The 18,694-nt window shown below is 43.1% G+C and overlaps 2 protein-coding genes across 2 annotated transcripts in view; both read left to right on the top strand.

Moving 5' to 3' along the window:
• The window catches only part of nhsa (Nance-Horan syndrome a (congenital cataracts and dental anomalies)), a 52,227-nt gene extending 45,664 nt beyond the window's left edge, over positions 1 to 6,563 (top strand). Inside the window, exons 7-9 of the mRNA XM_026304690.2 lie at positions 185 to 2,971; positions 3,165 to 3,288; positions 3,368 to 6,563. Coding sequence (XP_026160475.1) covers positions 185 to 2,971; positions 3,165 to 3,288; positions 3,368 to 3,998 — 3,542 coding nt within the window. The 3' untranslated portion in view covers positions 3,999 to 6,563. The remainder of the gene's footprint in view (positions 1 to 184; positions 2,972 to 3,164; positions 3,289 to 3,367) is intronic.
• A 3,266-nt stretch (positions 6,564 to 9,829) lies between these two features.
• rai2 (retinoic acid induced 2) lies at positions 9,830 to 17,928 on the top strand. Its single transcript, XM_026305445.1, has 2 exons — positions 9,830 to 10,093; positions 14,491 to 17,928. Exon 2 carries the CDS (start codon positions 14,567 to 14,569, stop codon positions 16,229 to 16,231), a length of 1,665 nt encoding a protein of 554 aa, XP_026161230.1. The 5' UTR covers positions 9,830 to 10,093; positions 14,491 to 14,566; the 3' UTR covers positions 16,232 to 17,928.
• The last annotated feature ends 766 nt before the right edge of the window (positions 17,929 to 18,694 follow it).

Genomic DNA, 18,694 nt, shown 5'->3' with positions numbered 1-18,694 from the left:
TAGTTGGAAAACAAGTAGGATAGTGGCCCTGCAGGACTGGAGTTTGACACCCCTGCTTTGAAGGCTTTTGTACTGTAAACAGAATATGTGTTTTAACACTGTAAAAATCACTAAAGTGTGCTGATGTTTTTTTTCTGTAAAATACTTTTATGTGTTTTAATCCTATTCTCCTTTCTTCTCCCAGACTCTGATGATTCTCCAACTTCCAGAGAGCGAACGGTGATAGTTCATGCCAGTCCCGATATTACACCTTCCAATGAGGAGCTGGCCAGCCATCTCAGCACCAGAGACTCAGGCTGCCAGACAGAAGACTTTCTGATCTCAGGGGGACTGTCTCGAAGAAGGATCAGAGTCCAGAGAAGCCAGGAAGTCTCCCTCTCCATGTCCCGCTCTGCAGGCAACATCTCCTCCCTGCCGGACAACACTGACGCTATGTTCACTGCCTCCATAGGAGCACGTCTGCGCTCTAGAAGTCTGCCCCGAGACAGTAGCCGGATAATGGACAACGGGCAAAATGACAGCGACGATGAGGAGGAGCTTTCCCCTTTCAACACCGAGGACTTCCTGCCTGGACCTGGGAAGTTGATTCTCAAGGATGAAGAGGGCACAGATGACCAGGCCATGTCTGAACATCAGCTGGGCCTTAAGTACAAGCAGCTGTCAGAGAGTCCGGAGCACACCTGGATGGAGAGGACCAGATCCCAGCTGCCCAGGAAGACCGACATGGGTAGCTGTGAGATCTCATCCAGTTCAGACACATTTAGCAGCCCCGTCCACTCCGTCTCAGCTGCAGGGGTGCTGGGAGGCCAGATGGACCACAAAGAGGACCATCAGTCCTCTAGTGGAAACTGGAGCGGCAGCAGCTCCACCTGCCCCTCACAGACGTCAGAAACAATGCCCCCTGCTGCCTCCCCACCACTGACTGGCTCCTCACACTGTGACTCTGAGCTCTCTCTGAACACTGCCACGCACATCAGCGATGACCAGACTGGCTTCATGCTCGACCACTACCCGGGCCTCAGGACCCACCGCGCAGGCTCCTTCTCCTCCACAGCTATGGATATATTGGAGGAAGTAGGGGCCAGCACTCCCTCTGAAGGGGAGTGGAGATACCCCCTCCCAGAGCCTTCCCACTTGCAGGACTTCAGCCCTGAGCTGAGCAGAGAGGCTGGGACCAGTTTAGGCTGCCCCAGCTTCACCAGCATGGCCACCTGTGATAGCAGCTACTCTGACAAACCACCGTCAGAGAAGGCAGACACCGTGTCACACTATTCGGTAGACACTGAAGGCTACTACACCTCCATGCACTTTGACTGCGGTCTGAAAGGTAGCAAAAGCTTCACTTACAACTATGCAGCCTCCGGCTCTGAATGTGGCTTGTCTGACATAAGTGGGAGACGCTGCCTCTCTCTAAGGAAACCAAAGGTGAAGCCGTCTCCACCTAAGAGGAGTTCATCATTAAGAAAAATATGCAGTGAGGGAAACATCCCTGATAAGAAAGAACCAAAGATTACGTGTGGGCAGCATCTTCCACTGTCTCCCAAGGAGTGGAAACTTCAGCTGGCTTTGTCTGGCTCTCCAGGTGATATAGAAAACAGTTCACTAGTCAGAGAGCCACTTGTGGTCTGGGGGGTTGAGGACTCAGCTATTCTTCCTGACTTAGGTGGGTTTAGCTCCACTGATGCACATTCGTTTAAAGATGAGGGGGTAGTGCAGTCTGACTATGCAGATTTGTGGCTACTGAATGATTTAAAATCCAGCGATCCCTATCGATCTCTGTCAAACTCCAGTACAGCTACCGGTACAACTGTTATCGAATGCATCAAGTCACAGGAAAGCTCAGAGTCCCAGACATCCCAGTCTGGCTCCAGAGCCACCACCCCCTCACTACCGTCAGTGGAGGGAGACTTTAAGCTAACATCTCCAGAGAAGCTAACAGGTCTCACCAGTCCATCCAGCGGCTACTCCAGCCAGTCAGAAACCCCCACCTCCTCATTTCCCTCTGCCTTCTTTCCTGGGCCATTGTCACCATCTGGTGGCAAGAGGAAACCCAAGGTTCCAGAGAGGAAGTCATCTCTTACGTCGCTTTCACTTCAATCTCTGTCCTGCAGGGATGGAACCACGTCGAAGAGAGACCTGGAGCTGCCAATAATCCCCCCCTCCCACCTCAATTTAAGTGCCCTTCATAATGTCAACCAGAAGGCGTACAGGACTCCGATTCACATCCTTCACCAAAACAAAGAAAAGGCTTCAGAGTCCACCGAACCCGCAGCACCCACTTACACACAGGTGTTTAATGCCCATTCCATGTCCATCACTCCCACAGTGCTGCACTCAGTCCAGCTCCGACCCATCAGAAAGGAACACGAAGGAAATGATGAGGACAAAACAGCTTCCAGACTATGTCCCACTGTGAACCCAGCAAGCACACTATCCAGTAGTAAATCATCAGAGCTTATGAATCTACTGTTACACAACTCACATCATCATCACACATCCTCAAAGGAGTCAGTGTTTACCTCAAATGAAGAGCTTTCAAGTGGCGAATGCCAGAGTGATGGAGAGGCCCCTTTAGAAAATATGAGAGCATGCAGACTGCAGTCAGAGCCGTCAGTAGACATCCCTGAGAGGAACGTGAAGGAAGGAGATGCTGGCAGAGAGTCAGTAGAAACACCCATTTGCTCCATAGACTTCAGCTCACAGCCAGAGCCTTTACCACAGCAAAGAACTGAGCCATCCGAAGAACAAATGTCTTCTGCACCCCCTGTTCTGTACAGTTCCCCCCAGAGATCCAACAGTCTTGACAAAGTGCCTGCTGCTGACGATCAGTCTGAGTTGCTGCAAGTGAGTCTAATCAGTAATGAAAGCAGCAAAGACGAGAAACATGACTCATCAGGTGTTTCAGCCGAAAGTGCCTCTCAGGACAGCAAAGAGGAGTCCACACTGGAGACTGAGGACTGGGTCAGTAAAGGTATGTCAGACCATCTGCTGTAGGAGTCCTGGTTCATCTTACCTCTGAACATAGTTCTTCATGAACTCTAGTGGGTTCTTTATGGGTAGTTTGTCCTTGCTACTACTGATTAAACAATATAAAACAGAAGAAATAATATAATCAGTGAATGAATCAGAACTGGTTCTAATGCACTATATTTAAACGTTGACAGACTCTTCGCCCAGTGACAATGCAGTGTCCCCACTGAGTGATGAGTCGAGGCCAGAGGATGACGGCGTGTTTCTGTCACCCACCAAAGCTCGCACCACTGAGGATCTGTTCGCTATGATACACAGGTAAGGATTTTAAATAGCAGATTCTTTGTTTGTGTTGTGTATGATGCAGAGCTTCTTAAGAGCATGTCTTCATTCATAGGTCCAAAAGGAAAGTATTGGGTAGAAAGGACTCCACTGATTTGGGTGTGAGGAACCGCCTGAGTGCTTCGTCAGGGAGCACACCACCCAACAGTACTGTGAGCTCCCCAGTCTCATTGGTGTCACCCTCTTCTGCCATGACCCCACCCGGCCTGCAGAGAGTGCCTGGACCCATCTACAGGAACGCAAAGAAGTCCAGCACCTCCAACGAGGAGTTCAAACTGCTGCTGCTTAAAAAGGGCAGCCGCTCAGACTCTAGTTACCGCATGTCAGCTACAGAGATCCTTAAGAGCCCCGTCACTCCTAAAACACCTGGAGATTCTCCAATGGAGTCAGCCAGTCAACAGGAGGAGATTGCCTCCCCTCTGCAACAACAACAGCATCATTCAGGACAAGATCAGTTCTCCAGCCCTTTCCCCAAAGCCAACGCTGAGGGCTTCTCTCCAAAATCCTTCACCTCGTCGTCTGCCTTCAGGCAGGGTCGTTCCAGAATCCCCCCGCCCGCCAACAGCAGCCGCTATAGCATGCGCAGCAGACTGTACTCAACGCCCATGCAGGCCATCTCTGAGGGCGAAACAGAGAACTCAGACGGAAGTCCTCATGATGATCGCTCATCACAGGGCTCCACGTAAAAAAGTGAGTGCAAGTGTCAAAAGGTATGAAATTGTTTCTTCAGTTTATGAATGGACAAGAATTAATTATATAATAAGGTGTGAATGTGAGTCTGAGTGTTACTGTGTATTGTCCCTGTGATGGAATGGTGATCTGTACAGAGGTGCCCCACCTTTCACTCAACGTCAGCTGGGAATGCTCCAGCCCCCACCCCTCGGACCTGGAAGGATAAGTGGTAGATGGATGGATGGATGGATGAATAGATGGAAGGCTACATTATATATGAAATGTGTTGAGGGCAGGAGCACTGTTGAGCTTAATTTGGTATGCAGAATGCTAGGGATAAACCATGTTGTTGGGAAAAAAAAAAAAACAGTGATCATAAAATTTCATAATTATCGAGTTTTCTGTCTGTTTTCTGTAGGTTTTTTTTCTGCAGATTTACCAGTGTTAAAATTAATTTATATAAAGATATCTAAAAAAGCATCTTGATAAAATGTTAGAATTAGAAACAGGGAGCCAGACGATTTAACCTGCATTCTGTTGAGAAATGTTTTACAAACAGAAATATAGGACAACTGTTATTCCTCTTCAATTCCACAGGAAAAAAAATGGCACATTGCCCAAAGCCATATATGAAACCCAGTAGACTATTTTTATTCAGTCCCACTATGCTTTTTTTTTAATGTTTAACCATTATTGTTCAGCTGTCAGATTTTTCTCCTAGAGACCTGTATGTATTCTGTGAATACCTATGTGATAGACACAATTTGGTTGTTTCCTTAAGCCCCAATTTTGTTAATATCCAAATGACGATCAGGGCAAGCTGTGTTGGAAGAAAAATAGATGACACTTAAATGCATCATTCATCTGATGTCACGTGCTTGTATATTGTACTCAGTCCTCAAAACTAGCTCAGTATTACAACATTTTATAATTCTGATGCAATAAGATGAGTGACGAGACGTGAGACAGAAAATGTCAGAGCCAAGCTCTAACTTGACAATCTGAGAGACAAGAAGAGAGCAGGTGTTAACAAGGGAGAAGAAAAAGTGAAAACAAAAGTTGGAGGTTGTGAAATAGGAGATCTGTAGAGAAATAAGGAGGTCATGTGTTTAAAAAGAAAAACTAATAATGGTCATTTCTGGTTTGCTGACTTGATGTGTTTATGAATTGTTGGAAGAGGCAAGTAGAACGTGTTAAGGAGGATCAACCATGCCTTATTATACTCAACAAGAGACAATAAGTGGCTAAGCAGTTTTGGGCCTCAGCAAGTTGAGTGTTTTGTGGAATTTTTCAGTTTTGAAGGAGGATGTAGGGTTAAATTTGGAGCCAGATTACTGAAAAGAATAAGTTCTACATTTAGTGATGTGGCGTTTTTGCTGCTTTTTGTACCAAATCCTAGTCATGTTTTATTCCCCAACAAAAATATAACGTTCATATTTTCTGTGTTGCAACAATCTAATATATATTTATTTTTTAATTAACACAGGGAAAAACTCTCCCCCACTTGGTTTACTCCTTTTAAATAACCGAAAATTGAAATATTTTAATGAAAACATGCAATAAATTGCTGGTATTTTTAATAACATATTTTATTCCGATGCTTATTTTGTTAATAAGATGCAGATTTTAAATCTTACTGTATATGAAACACTGGTTGCAGAGACAAATAGGAAAGCAACTAAATAATTAAATTAAATGTCACTAAAAGATGGCAAAAACAGTCATAAGCTACAGGAGAGGTTACAGTTGTAACCCTGGAACTCAGACACTGTGTCATCCCTTGTTTTCACAATAATTTTATAAATAAAAGGAGTTTATTATAGTGATGGTACCCGACCAATATGCAAAAAGACTATGTAGCCATATTACCCTATGGAAGACTGTTCCTTACTATTGGTACACGGTAAATAACAACTTCATTTTGGCCTTAATCATACTCCATACTAATGCAATAACATGTAACAGGGTACACAATGGGTAATATCTGTGAACCTTCATTCCAACCATTTTTTGCACTGATAAAGTGATGCATGTGAAGTTTCATTAGTCTCCTGCTGTACCTGGAGATATTTATAGACTTTACATGGAGCTGTTTGACTTTTCTTGAATAATATTCACTCTGAGTATGCTTTAGAGTGGAGTAGATGCTTCTGCCAAAGGCTTGAACGTGTACGTTAGTGGCAATGAACTGTTTTTCTTTTCTTGTTTACCTGACTGAAACACAAACCAATACTAAAGAAGAAATACAGTGTAACTAATGGTACTAGTGCATTTCATTTCACATCGGCCTCTATATCCTGTAGGCATCAGCTTTGTATTTTTTTGTACAAACTTGTAAATACAGTAACTTTTTTTCATAAAGGTTGTTGAGATGTTTCTTATGTAAAAAGTGTTTTCAAAGTTTACATTAATTTCAAACCTTTGTATATTTTTGAGCTGTGGATCACTTTGTCTTGTATTTATTTTTTAGTAAGCGTTGTGGAAGTCTCATAGTAAATCCTATCAAAGCCAACTGCTAGCACAACAGGCTGCTTAGCAAATGTGTATAAAAAGACAAATAAATGTGACTGCTCCAATAATGACTCTTTGGGTCTGTGTTGTTATCGTATTAAAAGTATTATTCCTTCACAGCAAAGTCGCCAGAATTAAATAAACACTTTTTTAGTGTTACTTTAACACAGACAACAATCTGGGCTCAGTGCAGGGGTATCCCTTTGATACCAGAGTCCAACCAATCAGAGATGACTACGTCAGTGAAAAGCTCAGGCTGCCAATCAATACGTGAACGCGCTTCAGGTGTGGCTAGGCTAGCAAGGTCCTAGTTGCAGTGTTAGCTAGTTGAGACAACATACACAAAAAAAAGCCAGACTGTGATTGTAGTTGGTTAAGCTGTGCGCTACTGGAGCTGAACGAAGTCATGGTGAGTGACATGAATGTGTTTTGGTTTTCACTAATTAAGTGCGCTTGTACCATATAACCATTGTTATATTATTATAATACATACCTCCAAATCAATAGGGGGCGCAACAGCGAACACCATTACCTATTTTGTTTAAACGTCGAATTATATTTTGTTAGTTTCGTTGTGGTAAATGTGACGCAATTTTAGTGCAGTTTTCATTAATAACATTTTAGTTTTTCCTGTATTTTCGACAGCTAAAAAGCTACGCGTTTTGAGTTTGCAGTTGTCCCGATATTTGTTGTATACAGTTACCATGGTTGCAGTCTTTGAAAAAACTTTGCTCCTTCACTATGCGGTTGTCTTAACTTTAGTGCAGGATTTATATGGCTTTTTATATAATTTCACTACAAATTGTGATCATTAATGGTTAATGTTCTTTGATTTTTTTTTTTCTGGACTTCGGTATGTTTCCAGGACTTTAGGTGATGCCATTTATTACAACAAAACGAGACTTAATACATTTTAGCTCAGGATGCTAGAATTAGAAAAAAATACCATGTAAATCAAGTGTAGAAAAAAAATATCTGCATGGGCTATAGGAGAGCTGGTAAACATGATCCTAAAAAGGACTATAACATTATCTCAGATATTCATAATCAAATCACATTTTTCATCACAAAGCAAATTCATAGTATTTATACATTTTTGTACTGCCATAACTTTAATAATGTAGTCTCTACTCCAGAAATGAAAAAAATATCATAAATAAACACCTCAGAGATTGTGAGGAACATAATACTTCCAAGTTTCTGAATCAGGCTGTACTGTGGTGTGGAAGAATGGGCTGTGGGATCTTGCCACAGTAAATGACACAGTGCCTCTTATTCAAAATGAACACGGGGCTGTTCTTCAGCTGAATCCACAGGAGAGTGTCCACTGGGTAATTTAATGCAAATTGAGTGTAAATTTAAATTGGACCGCTTTGAGTCTTGGCCAAAGAAATAACACAGCTGTGAAAACGTGAACAAATCAAAACATGTTCTTTTCTATATAACAGACTCAACTCTTAGCTCTAGTCATACACAAGTAATTTCTGCATGTGTTCTGTCAGTTTCTTGGTCGTTCTCCAGCATCAAAGTCAGTGTGAATTCTCTTTGTTGCTCTGGCTAACGTCAAACGGGTCTTCGACGGACAAAAACGCCTTGTTCTCAGTCAGTGCATGTCAACCAAGCTGAGAATGGACGTGAAGAAAAAAAGGTAAACAAAGACTTGGACTGTTGCATATCCCAAGCGGGTACCCATCAAAGGGCACACTGACCATGACCCCTGAACTCAATTAACATTGGAGACAGGGTGGCTTGCCATGCATGGTAGGTGGTGTATAAATCTATAAAATAAAGTATTTTTGTTCTCCAGAGAAACATATGAGAACATTAATGTGTGTAATGTGCTCAGATGGAGAATAAAATCGAGACATGGTGATTTATGATCCACTTTACAGCAGCTAAGCGTGAGGGATTGTCCTACAAGCTTTGATAATGGTTGACTAAAAACATGTCTGTCTTTCAGGGCTTGTCTTTGTGTTGTACAGCAAGCTTTGTGTCATTATTTTCCTTCTGGCTGTAAAGACAGTGCAGCAGATATTGTATAGGCCTTAAAAGCAAATGTCAGCTCAACATGACTTATCTTGGTCTGATTATGAACAACAGGGACAAAGGCAAGTTAAGACCCTCAAAAGATCACACACTGCTTCCCTGCACCCAGTCAATGCACATGTAAGGGACTGTTCAAAAATTACCCAGCAGGAAGGAGAATGGGACTCAGAAAAGGGGGAGTGTAGTGTCATTTTTATTTTTGCTGAAGGGAGGCTGTCTAATGTGTTTTTTTTTTTTCCTTTTTGTCTTTACTATTTTATTTCAACCTCCTAAAAAAATACTCCCACCCCCACCCTCAGTTATTTGTGTGTAGTCCCTACTTTCAAAGACTAGTCACAGGACCTGCAGTGAACTCAGTGTTTATAGTTGTGAGTACATCTGTTCAACATGCACCCAGATGGGTCCATATGAAGGGACTAGCAGGTAAGGTTCAGCGTCATTCAGTCTCCATATATTAATTTGTTATGTTTAGTGACACATTTTTCCTGGAGATGACAGTCTGGCCCTTACAGAATGCACTGGTATTGACGAGCATGCAGAGCATATTGATTGGACTAGTACAGCATGAGAACAATACAATCAGTCTTGAGCTGTGCTGTATCTGCACATGTGAGTAATGCTGACTGTAGACAGGGTGGGAGCAGGGACACTGAAGAGGTAACCACACCAAAGTCACCACCATGCCACCAGGGTATATTGTGCCGCTCATTATAGTACATTAAACAACCTCCCTGCGGAACAATGAAAGGCCCCGGGGCCGGAGGCGCAGCCTGAGGCTGGTTGGGACTGATATGGGGACCCAGGGGACCCTGTTCACCCAAGCCTGTCTCCACCAGGCTCTCATCTGCAGCTGCCAAACTTCATTCTCCTCTGCTTCTGTCATCACCCAGTCACCACGTTACTAACGTTTCAAATGAAATACTGTCTAAAAATGTTCTCAAAAATCATGAATTATACAAATATATTTGAATAGTGATTATAGTCAGGATTACTTATCAGTTTATTTAAAGAATGATACACCAACCTGTCAACAACATTCTGGGTTTAAATGGCCTAACACAGACCAGACGAAATTTAGGTTACACTAACAAGTGTATGAATGAATGTCCTTATAATAGGTACCCAGTTTTCGGTTCGCTGAAGGTTCCTGGAAGCCCTCCAGTTTTCTGGGACACTTTCTACCAGGAAACTTTATGAAATTGACGATAAAAAATAGGGCTAGACATGCATGACGCTACTGTGCGGACATTTTTAGTTTTGTACCTTTTGATATATGGTGTTATTATTTATGTCGTTTACTGAAAGTGTCTAATAATTTATTTATTTTCCTTTTTTCCGTCTGGCCCTGCGTGGAGGGGAGGAAGAGGAGGAGGAGGACCCGCTGACGTTGCTGCGTGCGCAGCTTCAGCTTGGAGTCGCTACGACGGGACCGCAATGAAGGATGAATAACAGCCTTATCTTTTTATTTTACTGTATTACGGGTGTCACACAGTCATAACCGGGAGAGAGGGGCCTGCTGGGAAAGCTGCTAACGCGCTCGTCTGGTTGAAAGGTGAGTAAATGTTGGTGCTTGCAGCAAAATTAGAATTTAATGGAAGAATTGCATTAAAAGAAAGGGGGATGAAACAGGGTGAGCCAAGGCTTTTATTTCTGATTTTTACATCGCTTACACGCCGAAACGTTGATTCGTTTTGACATTATTGCGTGAATTAACGGGATTATTTATCTAATGTCGGGGTCTCGGCTTGATTCGTATTAAAACCGTTTTTTTACAGGGTCATAGGCGACGTGCGCAGCTAGCTAGTGCCGTGAATAGCGAACTGTCGGTCTGCTCACCCGTTTTACCTCCACGCCAGCTCGACGGGGGACTTTACAAATATCAGGCGTTGATTTATCACTTGGACCCCCGGCCTGTCGTGTGTTACCGTCTTTCTGGCAGTGGAGCCTCATGCGCCCGCAGCCCGTCATGTTATCGTGGAGACGTGCGCATACACGGCGCACAGCCTCCCTGCTCCTCATGGCGATCCGACGGCTTGCGCATATCTGTCTGGGACAACAGCAGGGGAGTCTGCAGGGGAAACAAATGCCACCAGGGAAGATATTAGGAAAATAATCTCAGGTGAACCCGGCGGGTAGTAACCTGGGAATTTGTTTTATTTTGGTGTCCTGTCACATGTGCAGCGACACAGCTGGTATAACAAAATAAAGAATTTCAGTAAGGAATAAGCCCTGGGTACAAACATACGTACCTTAATGCCATGTGCAAAAAACATATCTCTTCTTATGTTTCTAATCTAATTTCAATTTTGAAGGTGTATTAGTTATTAAGTTTGTCTTCTTGTGCAAGCACCTATTTGCAAATGACTGCTATATATGACACTATGTGACCATGTGGTGTAATTCCTTGGCATAAATGCAATTTAATGTGGCTGAATGGTTAAATGGCCTTATCATCTGAATAGAGTTTCTTAATAGCAAACTGGAGAAAATGGTGACTAGCTGTTCCACTGTGATGAGTGTTCTATTTGTATGGATTAGAAATGGTAAATTATTCATCAAATTTGACCATTACTGTGCGATGTAGGACATCAGCTGGGGGGATAGCTGGCTGAATAAAAGATAATCTGCACTGATGTGAGAGCAGCCTCAGTGTAAGGCTGTGGCTAAGGCTCATGATGAGGCTCCCTGTGTCTCCCTAATGAGATGTAATTGGCTATTGTAGAGGAGGGGTGTCGAGGGTGGATGACCTTTAGATCAGCCATGCTCCATCCCTGCTGCTTTGTTTCCTTGTGGCTTCAACTCTGAATCCAACTCATAACAGGGAAGGAGCAAAGAGAGCAATCCCTGTCATGTGTTTGGACTATAGTGCAGTTTAATGCAACTGAAGTCAAGGCGTTGTTTTCTCTGTGCTGTTGACTAACCATGGCGTACATTCCATCAGCGAGGCAAGGAAGAAAAAGGCAATGTGGAAATCATTACACTAACAGGGACAGGGGAGGGATTTCATTTGGCTCTTCATGCCTATTTACTCAATTAGCTGTTACTGGTTAGTGAACACAAAACTCTTACAGATGATGTGTTGAGAGTTTCAGACGCCTTTTATATGTGTAACTGGCCTTATCAGCGTTAGAATAGTACTGTGCGATCGTTCGACGACAAAATTCCAGGTTTGTTTGTGCTGCATGTTTCTTATATTACCTCATCTTCAATGAAAACCGCGTTACACTAGTGATATTTTAACATCATCTATAAATCCTACCATCATGTGGAAATGGAAGAACTCTGTGGTAAACAACGTTGATGTAGGAAGGTCGATATGTTTAACCCAAAACTTTTTATGCAAATAAAGTTCTGTTCCCTGAATGTGCACATGAATACAGCTTTGCACTGGTCTGTTCAGCCTGTCAGAGGTGTCAGATTTAGGGCTGGTAGAAGTTCATCTTTTCTGTTTGACCAGAAGGATGTGGGTTACATATGTCGACTTTAACTTAGAAGGGAAAAGGGAGACAACTACAGACACAGATTTAGCTGACTTGTGGCACATCAGCAAGAATCAAAGAGGTATTTATTGAAGCTCATGTGACATCACTGTTTGACCTTCCCTGTCTGTGATAACACTGAGACAAAGCAGAGCCACGGATACTGTCACAGTCAGATAATGTAATAGGAAAAAAAACAATAATGAACATGGACTCTATGTACTTTGGCTCTCTCTTGACTCTGCTGGTTAAACTTCCTTCTTTGCAGAGTTTGACATTGAACTCACATGATTCAAGTGAAGAGGAGGTGAAGCGATAAGCTGTGAACTGAACAGGGAGGGGGGTTAGACCAACAACAGTGATTACTGCGTAGCATCAGGTCACCTGCTCTGAAGGCTCAGAGTGACATCCAATAATACTGTTATTATTTCCTCTTATAAAACACATTTGTTTCCACACATTGTGTCAAAACCATTAGATTGTGTGACAGAAGGGGCGTCTTCACCAAGAAAGACTTCTTTCATATTGGTCAGTGAGGCTTTATCGTGTCACAGACCTCATGACTGTTATCAAGCAGGAAATGTCTTGCCTCAAACTTCCTGGAATGCAAGTGAGACTACAGCATCAAAATGGTGTAAAAATAGAATAGATTTGAATTTCCTATCAAAAGTCTTATAGGACATTAGATCCAATTTTCAAGTTCATACAGAGAAGGAATAAAAAGAAAAATTGAGGTACTAGTGATATTAAGGAAGCTATTGTGTGTGAGTGCATGCAGCGTGTATAAGGCAGATTTGTCCCCGTGTCTTTGCTTGGATTCTCATGTCAACAATTTATCCAAGCACTTTTGTCTAGTCTGAGATACCGTGACTTACAGCATGAGGCTTCACTATGAGGACAAAACAGCATGTGTGGTACATATGTCTATTACATGCATGTTTAGAGAACCACGACCTGCCGGCTCATCACAGAGAGCCCACAGCCTCCCTCTTTGCCCTGTTAAACACCCGACAATTCCAGACACTGCTGAGAAAAGACAAGGAAAAAGGCAGGGAAGCTTCAAGCCATAGCCTAAATTTTAATGGGGTTCATGTTTGTGTATTCCCAAGGCACAGACACTTCCCAGACCTTTCTCATGAGTGAAACGGCAACAAGGTTACCGACCGCCCGTCTGGTTACAGAGCCCTCCATGTAATCCATCAGATCCCTATTACAATGTCTCGTCTATGCCGCAGAAAAATATAAAACCAGCCTGGGGGGATAGAGGGCTCCTCCTCGCTGCTCAGTGAGGTAACCCAACACCACATGAAGGCTGTACAGGAAAAAAAGAAAGTGTCACGCTTTGGCTAGAAAATTGGAACTGCATGTGGGCATTTGATTGAGTTTTTCACTTTTCATAAGGTACACTATATATATATATATATTTTAGGTTATTGAAAGTTTCCTCCCTTTCCAAGACTTGAACATATCCTCTTTGTTCCCATCAGTATGAATAATTGACCTCACTGACACTGGATGCATTGCATCTCCAGGCACCCAGGGGACATTTTATGACTATGGATGGATGCAGGTTGACAGTTGCCAGTGCAGGCAAGACATGTGTTGTGTTGAGGTGTCATGGAGTTAAGAGGATTGGAATGAAAGCCCCTGGAATTACATTCTAGGACGATAGTTATATATGTGGATAGTCAATCAATTGCAGGCTGGTTCAACTCTTTCAGTGTCATTTTTTTATGTAGATGTCAAAGCTGGTCATGCAAATGTGAAAAGCTTCCTTCCCCTCAGGTGCATACAACTTAACCCACATTTCCTAGAGCTCACAGTGATGTCATCAGATGTCTTGTGTCCCAAACCCAATAATATTCCTTTTACTCTATTGCTGCTGGCTGATCAATGGACTCATTGATTGGATGCTTCAGTAACAGCTTGATTGTCATACATTCTCCTTGATGATGACAGCATTATGTTTGCATAATATTAGCTGTACAAATTCTTACTGCTGATATCTGCTCTGCGAACAAGGAGAGATTCCAAGGGCTTTTACAAAAACACAAAATCCAACATCCAATTATGACCTACATGTTGTTCTAGTCTTAGTTTAGGGTTTAATGTTCAGTTACATTAATGGTTGCTGATAAATACATACAATAGATAGAATTGCCAATCTCAGTTTGCTGTACTGCTTCACTGTGCCTCTGCTTTTGTTTAGTTGTGTTGATATATCTGTGTATTATGGCCCAATCATGCATTTTAATTGTGGTTTATTAAGGTGGTTTATTTAAAGGGGCACTCCACCATTATGTCGCCGCCGGAGAGCCTTTTGGAATTTATTTTGTTATAATCAAAACTCCTACTGTATAGGCCATTTAGCATGCTCAATATAAAAAGCATACATTACAGTGGTCCTTTCTGAGCTGCATTACAGTACTGCTACTTCACAGCCTTAAATGTTGTGTTTCCTGTGTTTCAGGGCTATTTGAAGAATAATGGATGAGACCTTTCACTAGCATTTGATGAAGATTTTGACTGATTCCTTGAGCTGAATTATGGAGCATAGTGATGATGTGTCTGTAATCATGACACAGACTGATGTGTGCAGCACTGAGGCGGGGGGAGGAGAAACTGCCAGTAAAGTGGAGGATGGAGTAACTCCACTCATTCCTGCTGATTCCTGCGATGGCGTTGTTACAGGGTTGAACAAAGGGGGGCTGTCTAACCTGGTGGAACCTCCTGCACCATCAGTGGTGAGTCCCACCGCTGAAACACCGGGAGGCGTGGCGCTTAAAGTAGCCACCACTGTACTACACCCAGTGTGTCTTGGGGAGAGTCCACTGATGCTGCCCATTCATCTCCAGATGGCCGGAGCAGCCGGGGCTCAGCTCGGCCAAATAGGAGCAGCCCCGTACTTGATAACCAGCCAAAGCCCTGTTTCGCTCCCTCTGGTCTTGGATCAGCAGGTCATCCAACATATGAGTCCCTCTGTGATCCCTCAGACCACTAACTGTCCTCAGTTACCACTCCAGAACAGTGTCCTCTGTCAGAATCCTTTGACGTTTGGTTTACCTCCAGCTATTGACCAGAAGTCAGCAGGACCAGCTCAGGACACTAACCTGCTCTCTCTCCTGCAGAATCCAGCTTTTGCAGCCATCTTGCAGGACCTTTTCCCTTCCCAGGGGGGGTCATCAACCTGTCAGGCACCAGGCTCTCCCTTCTTCTCTCTCCCTCCCCTCACACCTCCCTACACCTCACCTTTGGCACCTTTAGTCCCTCCTGCCACACTTCTAGTTCCCTACCCTGTCATCATCCCCCTGCCAGTGCCTCTGCCTGTCCCCCTGCCCATCCCCATCCCTGTCTCTCAGACTGAGGACTCTAAGGGCAACATGCCCAAGCCAGTGTGCAGTGAGAATAAAAGCACTCAGACTTCCCCAAAAGATACTACCTCTCCTTTGTTATCTTCAAGCAGATGTGTGCCACCCTTCCAGCCACAAAATGTGTCGCCTTCTTCACTTCCTCTAGATGAAGGACAGGCTTTAGACCTGTCAGTCAGGGCATGTCCAGTTGAGCCAAAACAGGAATATCCCAGCCCGCAGCAGGACAGTGTGCTCGATTTGTCAGTGCCTAGTGTGAGGAAAAAGTGTGTTCAGCCGCATAGCTCCAGTGGCTCATCAGGACGAAACAGAGAATTTTCTTTCCAGCCTGGTCATGATGCCAGTAGTACTAGTTCTCTGTCTGTGGATGTTGAATGCACTCAGAGTTTAGACTCCAAACTCCTGGGCAGTCTGGCTTCACTGGAGTTCAGTCGACAGCACAAATGGGTGGTCGACAGCAGTGCCGGTGGATCTAGCTCTCTGTCTCAGGAGGCGTCCCTCAGCAGAGCTGGTAACCTTGAGATAGTCAGCGCCTCGCAGACGGCCAAGGTCATCGTGTCTGTGAAGGACGCCATTCCTGCCATCCTCTGTGGGAAGATAAAAGGCCTCTCAGGAGTCTCCACCAAGAACTTCTCCATCAAACGGGACAGCAGCCAGGGGGCGTCTCTGCATCAGCTGTACGGAATGTCATCAGCACCCCAGGGGGAGCAGCATGACCCCAACAACCCACTTAAGAAGATCCCTAAGAACAGAGCTATCAAACTGAAGAAGGTCAGCTCACAGGAGATCCACTTCCTTCCCATTAAGAAGCAAAGACTTGCAGCCCTGCTGCCCAGGAAGTGAAAGCACTCAGTGGAGGGGGATTAATTGATGTGGCACACTCTGTTGATCCTTCCAGTGTGTAACATAAAACACGTGGGGACATTCTGTAATCAAACCCTTACACTTATATGTCCAATCAGAGCTCAGAGTTTGCCTCCACATGTTAAAACTCATGAATGTGTGACAGGGTGACATGGTAGTGGAAGAGCTTTCCATCAGAGCTTTCTGAACTGCTGTGCTTTTCTCTTAATGCACTACTCCAGTGTTATACTAAACCATAAGTGTTTTGTGTCAGGCAGCTTAGTGGGCTCTCCATGTGACTTTTGAGATTGTTTTTATAAATCAATAATGTTGAAGAAGAATTTTGATTTTATAATTAGAGAAAAGGCACATGGGTTCCATTTTCCATTGTATTTCATGGTTTGTTTCCACATGTAATTTTTCTATAAGTGCACTGAAAACCTTGAATAGCTGAAAACTGAGGTTCTTACTGTTGGGGGCAGAGTGATAAGTACTGGCAGGACGTGATTGAGACTGTTTAAATATGTCCCATCAACGGAAATTCCCATAGTCATCAGTAGCTCACTGGCTCTTTCTTTGCTGATTGGTGGGGGTTTAGCAGGACAGGCTAATAATGACTTGGCAAGGCCAGAGCCACAATTTCATTAAAATGCACGTTGGCAACAGCTGTCAAGCACAACAAAATACGTCCTTATTGTGTTTACCAGCAGGAAAAAGGAGATTTTCACGTGCCTAAGAAGAATATTTGTGGAAAGATCTGTTTTTGAGAAATAATCTGACTGATGTAGCATTAGAGCAAGCAAATACAACAGTATAGCTCCCTACTGTTCCCATTAACAGTCTTTAATAAGTGAAACTAGGTGGAAGGTTGAGTATTGATTTCACCTTTTAAATCAACTTTGAAATGTGAATAGGGGATGAATTTGAAGGGGAAAGCCAGAATAAAGCAGAACCGTTTGAGCGCTTTGTGTGATTAGACTGTTATTAGAATCCCACCCCTTTATCAAACATGTTGGTGTAAAACATTTAATCCCAGTGGTTTGGTGTCATTTTTATTGTTTTGTGATGCGTGGTATTTTTTCTCTGCCATGATTACGATCAGAGTTGTGAATGTGAGAATACTGTTGTGTGTCAGGTTATTTATCCTGTTGCGTGCACTTTGTCATAGTTTAGGTGAAAAGTTACAGGGTGCCCTATCTGTTCTGCTAAGACAGTTGCCTCTTTTACAAAAATCTGTGAATTGCAGGCCAAGAACTAATAACAGCCATATGCAAGCCATCCAGCTGAACAGAGGAGGGATGGAGGGAGAAAAAACTTTTGATCAATTCTTTATTTATATTGACGTACTTCAACAATCCCATTACTTAACTGTCTGCGGTCCATTCAACAGAGAGCTCTTGGTTTAGTAGTTTGAAGTGATCACTTTGATTATACAGGATTTCACCCTAATTTATTCTTTGTACAACTTTTATTTATACAGTGTATATATCCTGAATGGTCAGTGAGGAGACTTAAGTGTGACTGAATATTTAAAGAACAGCTTCCTTTGTAACCATCAGTCTCCCGAAGCCCTTTCCTGCTTCAGAAAACTGTTTTAATTAAAATGTCAGTGAAGAAACAAGTTCAATGCTTAATGTACAGTGTGTGTGCTTTTTATATGGAAATGAATTAACATCTCCGTGATCTAAATTTGTTTGCCTGCCTTTTCCTTAAAGTCCATTTCTATCTCCAGTGTCATCTTTTCAAATTGTTTCTTCCAGCAGAAAACATATTTTTGAATTGTGGAACAAAATGTAGTGATTTGCGTTCAAAAGGTGTTCAAGCCTATCAACAAAAAATTACATACAGCTTCTGAACTAATGACAGGTCAGTGACAAAGTCTTTGCAGGCCTCTCACAATACACTTGTTGAGTCCTCTGACTGTGTAAACAAATGGTCTGGAGGTTAGAAAGCTGAAATGCCAGGATGTCATGTTGAAACAAGACAAGACAACATATAGGCCATTCAAATTACTCATCTAGCATAACATTTATATTAGATCTAGCTGTGCAATTCAGTCATATCTGATGTGATGGTAACGAACTATTGTCACACCCTGCCAGCTAAAAAGCAGTGCAAACCTTTTCTGTTGTCAGTCCCAGTGAATGAATACTAAACCGTGTCCCAGCAACTCCTGTGGTTGTCGTTCAAAAGAGGCCCAATCACATCTCTGTATTTATTGTTCAGAGTGAGAATTCAAGTGCAAAACATCATGATACAACACATGTGATCAATCAAAATCTTTTTTTTAAAGATGCTAAGACAGTTGCCTCGTTACTTTCTAATCTAATAAACACAAGCAGGCGTGGATGTATTCCCAAAGGCTGAACTCTACGGTGCAGAGGCTTTCCAGAGTAGAAAATGAAAAAACTGGATGAGGAGGCGCTGTTTCTCCTCGACATGTGAGTAGCATTAGTTCTCAAA

Source organism: Mastacembelus armatus, chromosome 4 (genome assembly GCF_900324485.2).
Source record: "Mastacembelus armatus chromosome 4, fMasArm1.2, whole genome shotgun sequence".
NCBI lineage: Eukaryota > Metazoa > Chordata > Actinopteri > Synbranchiformes > Mastacembelidae > Mastacembelus > Mastacembelus armatus.
Note: the sequence above shows the minus strand (reverse complement) of the source record. Positions and strands in the feature narration are given on the sequence as shown.

What these genes read in the sequence shown, in the direction of transcription:
- rai2 (XM_026305445.1), top strand. Translation starts at nt 14,567, where the DNA reads ATGGAGCATAGTGATGATGTGTCTGTAATCATGACACAGACTGATGTG.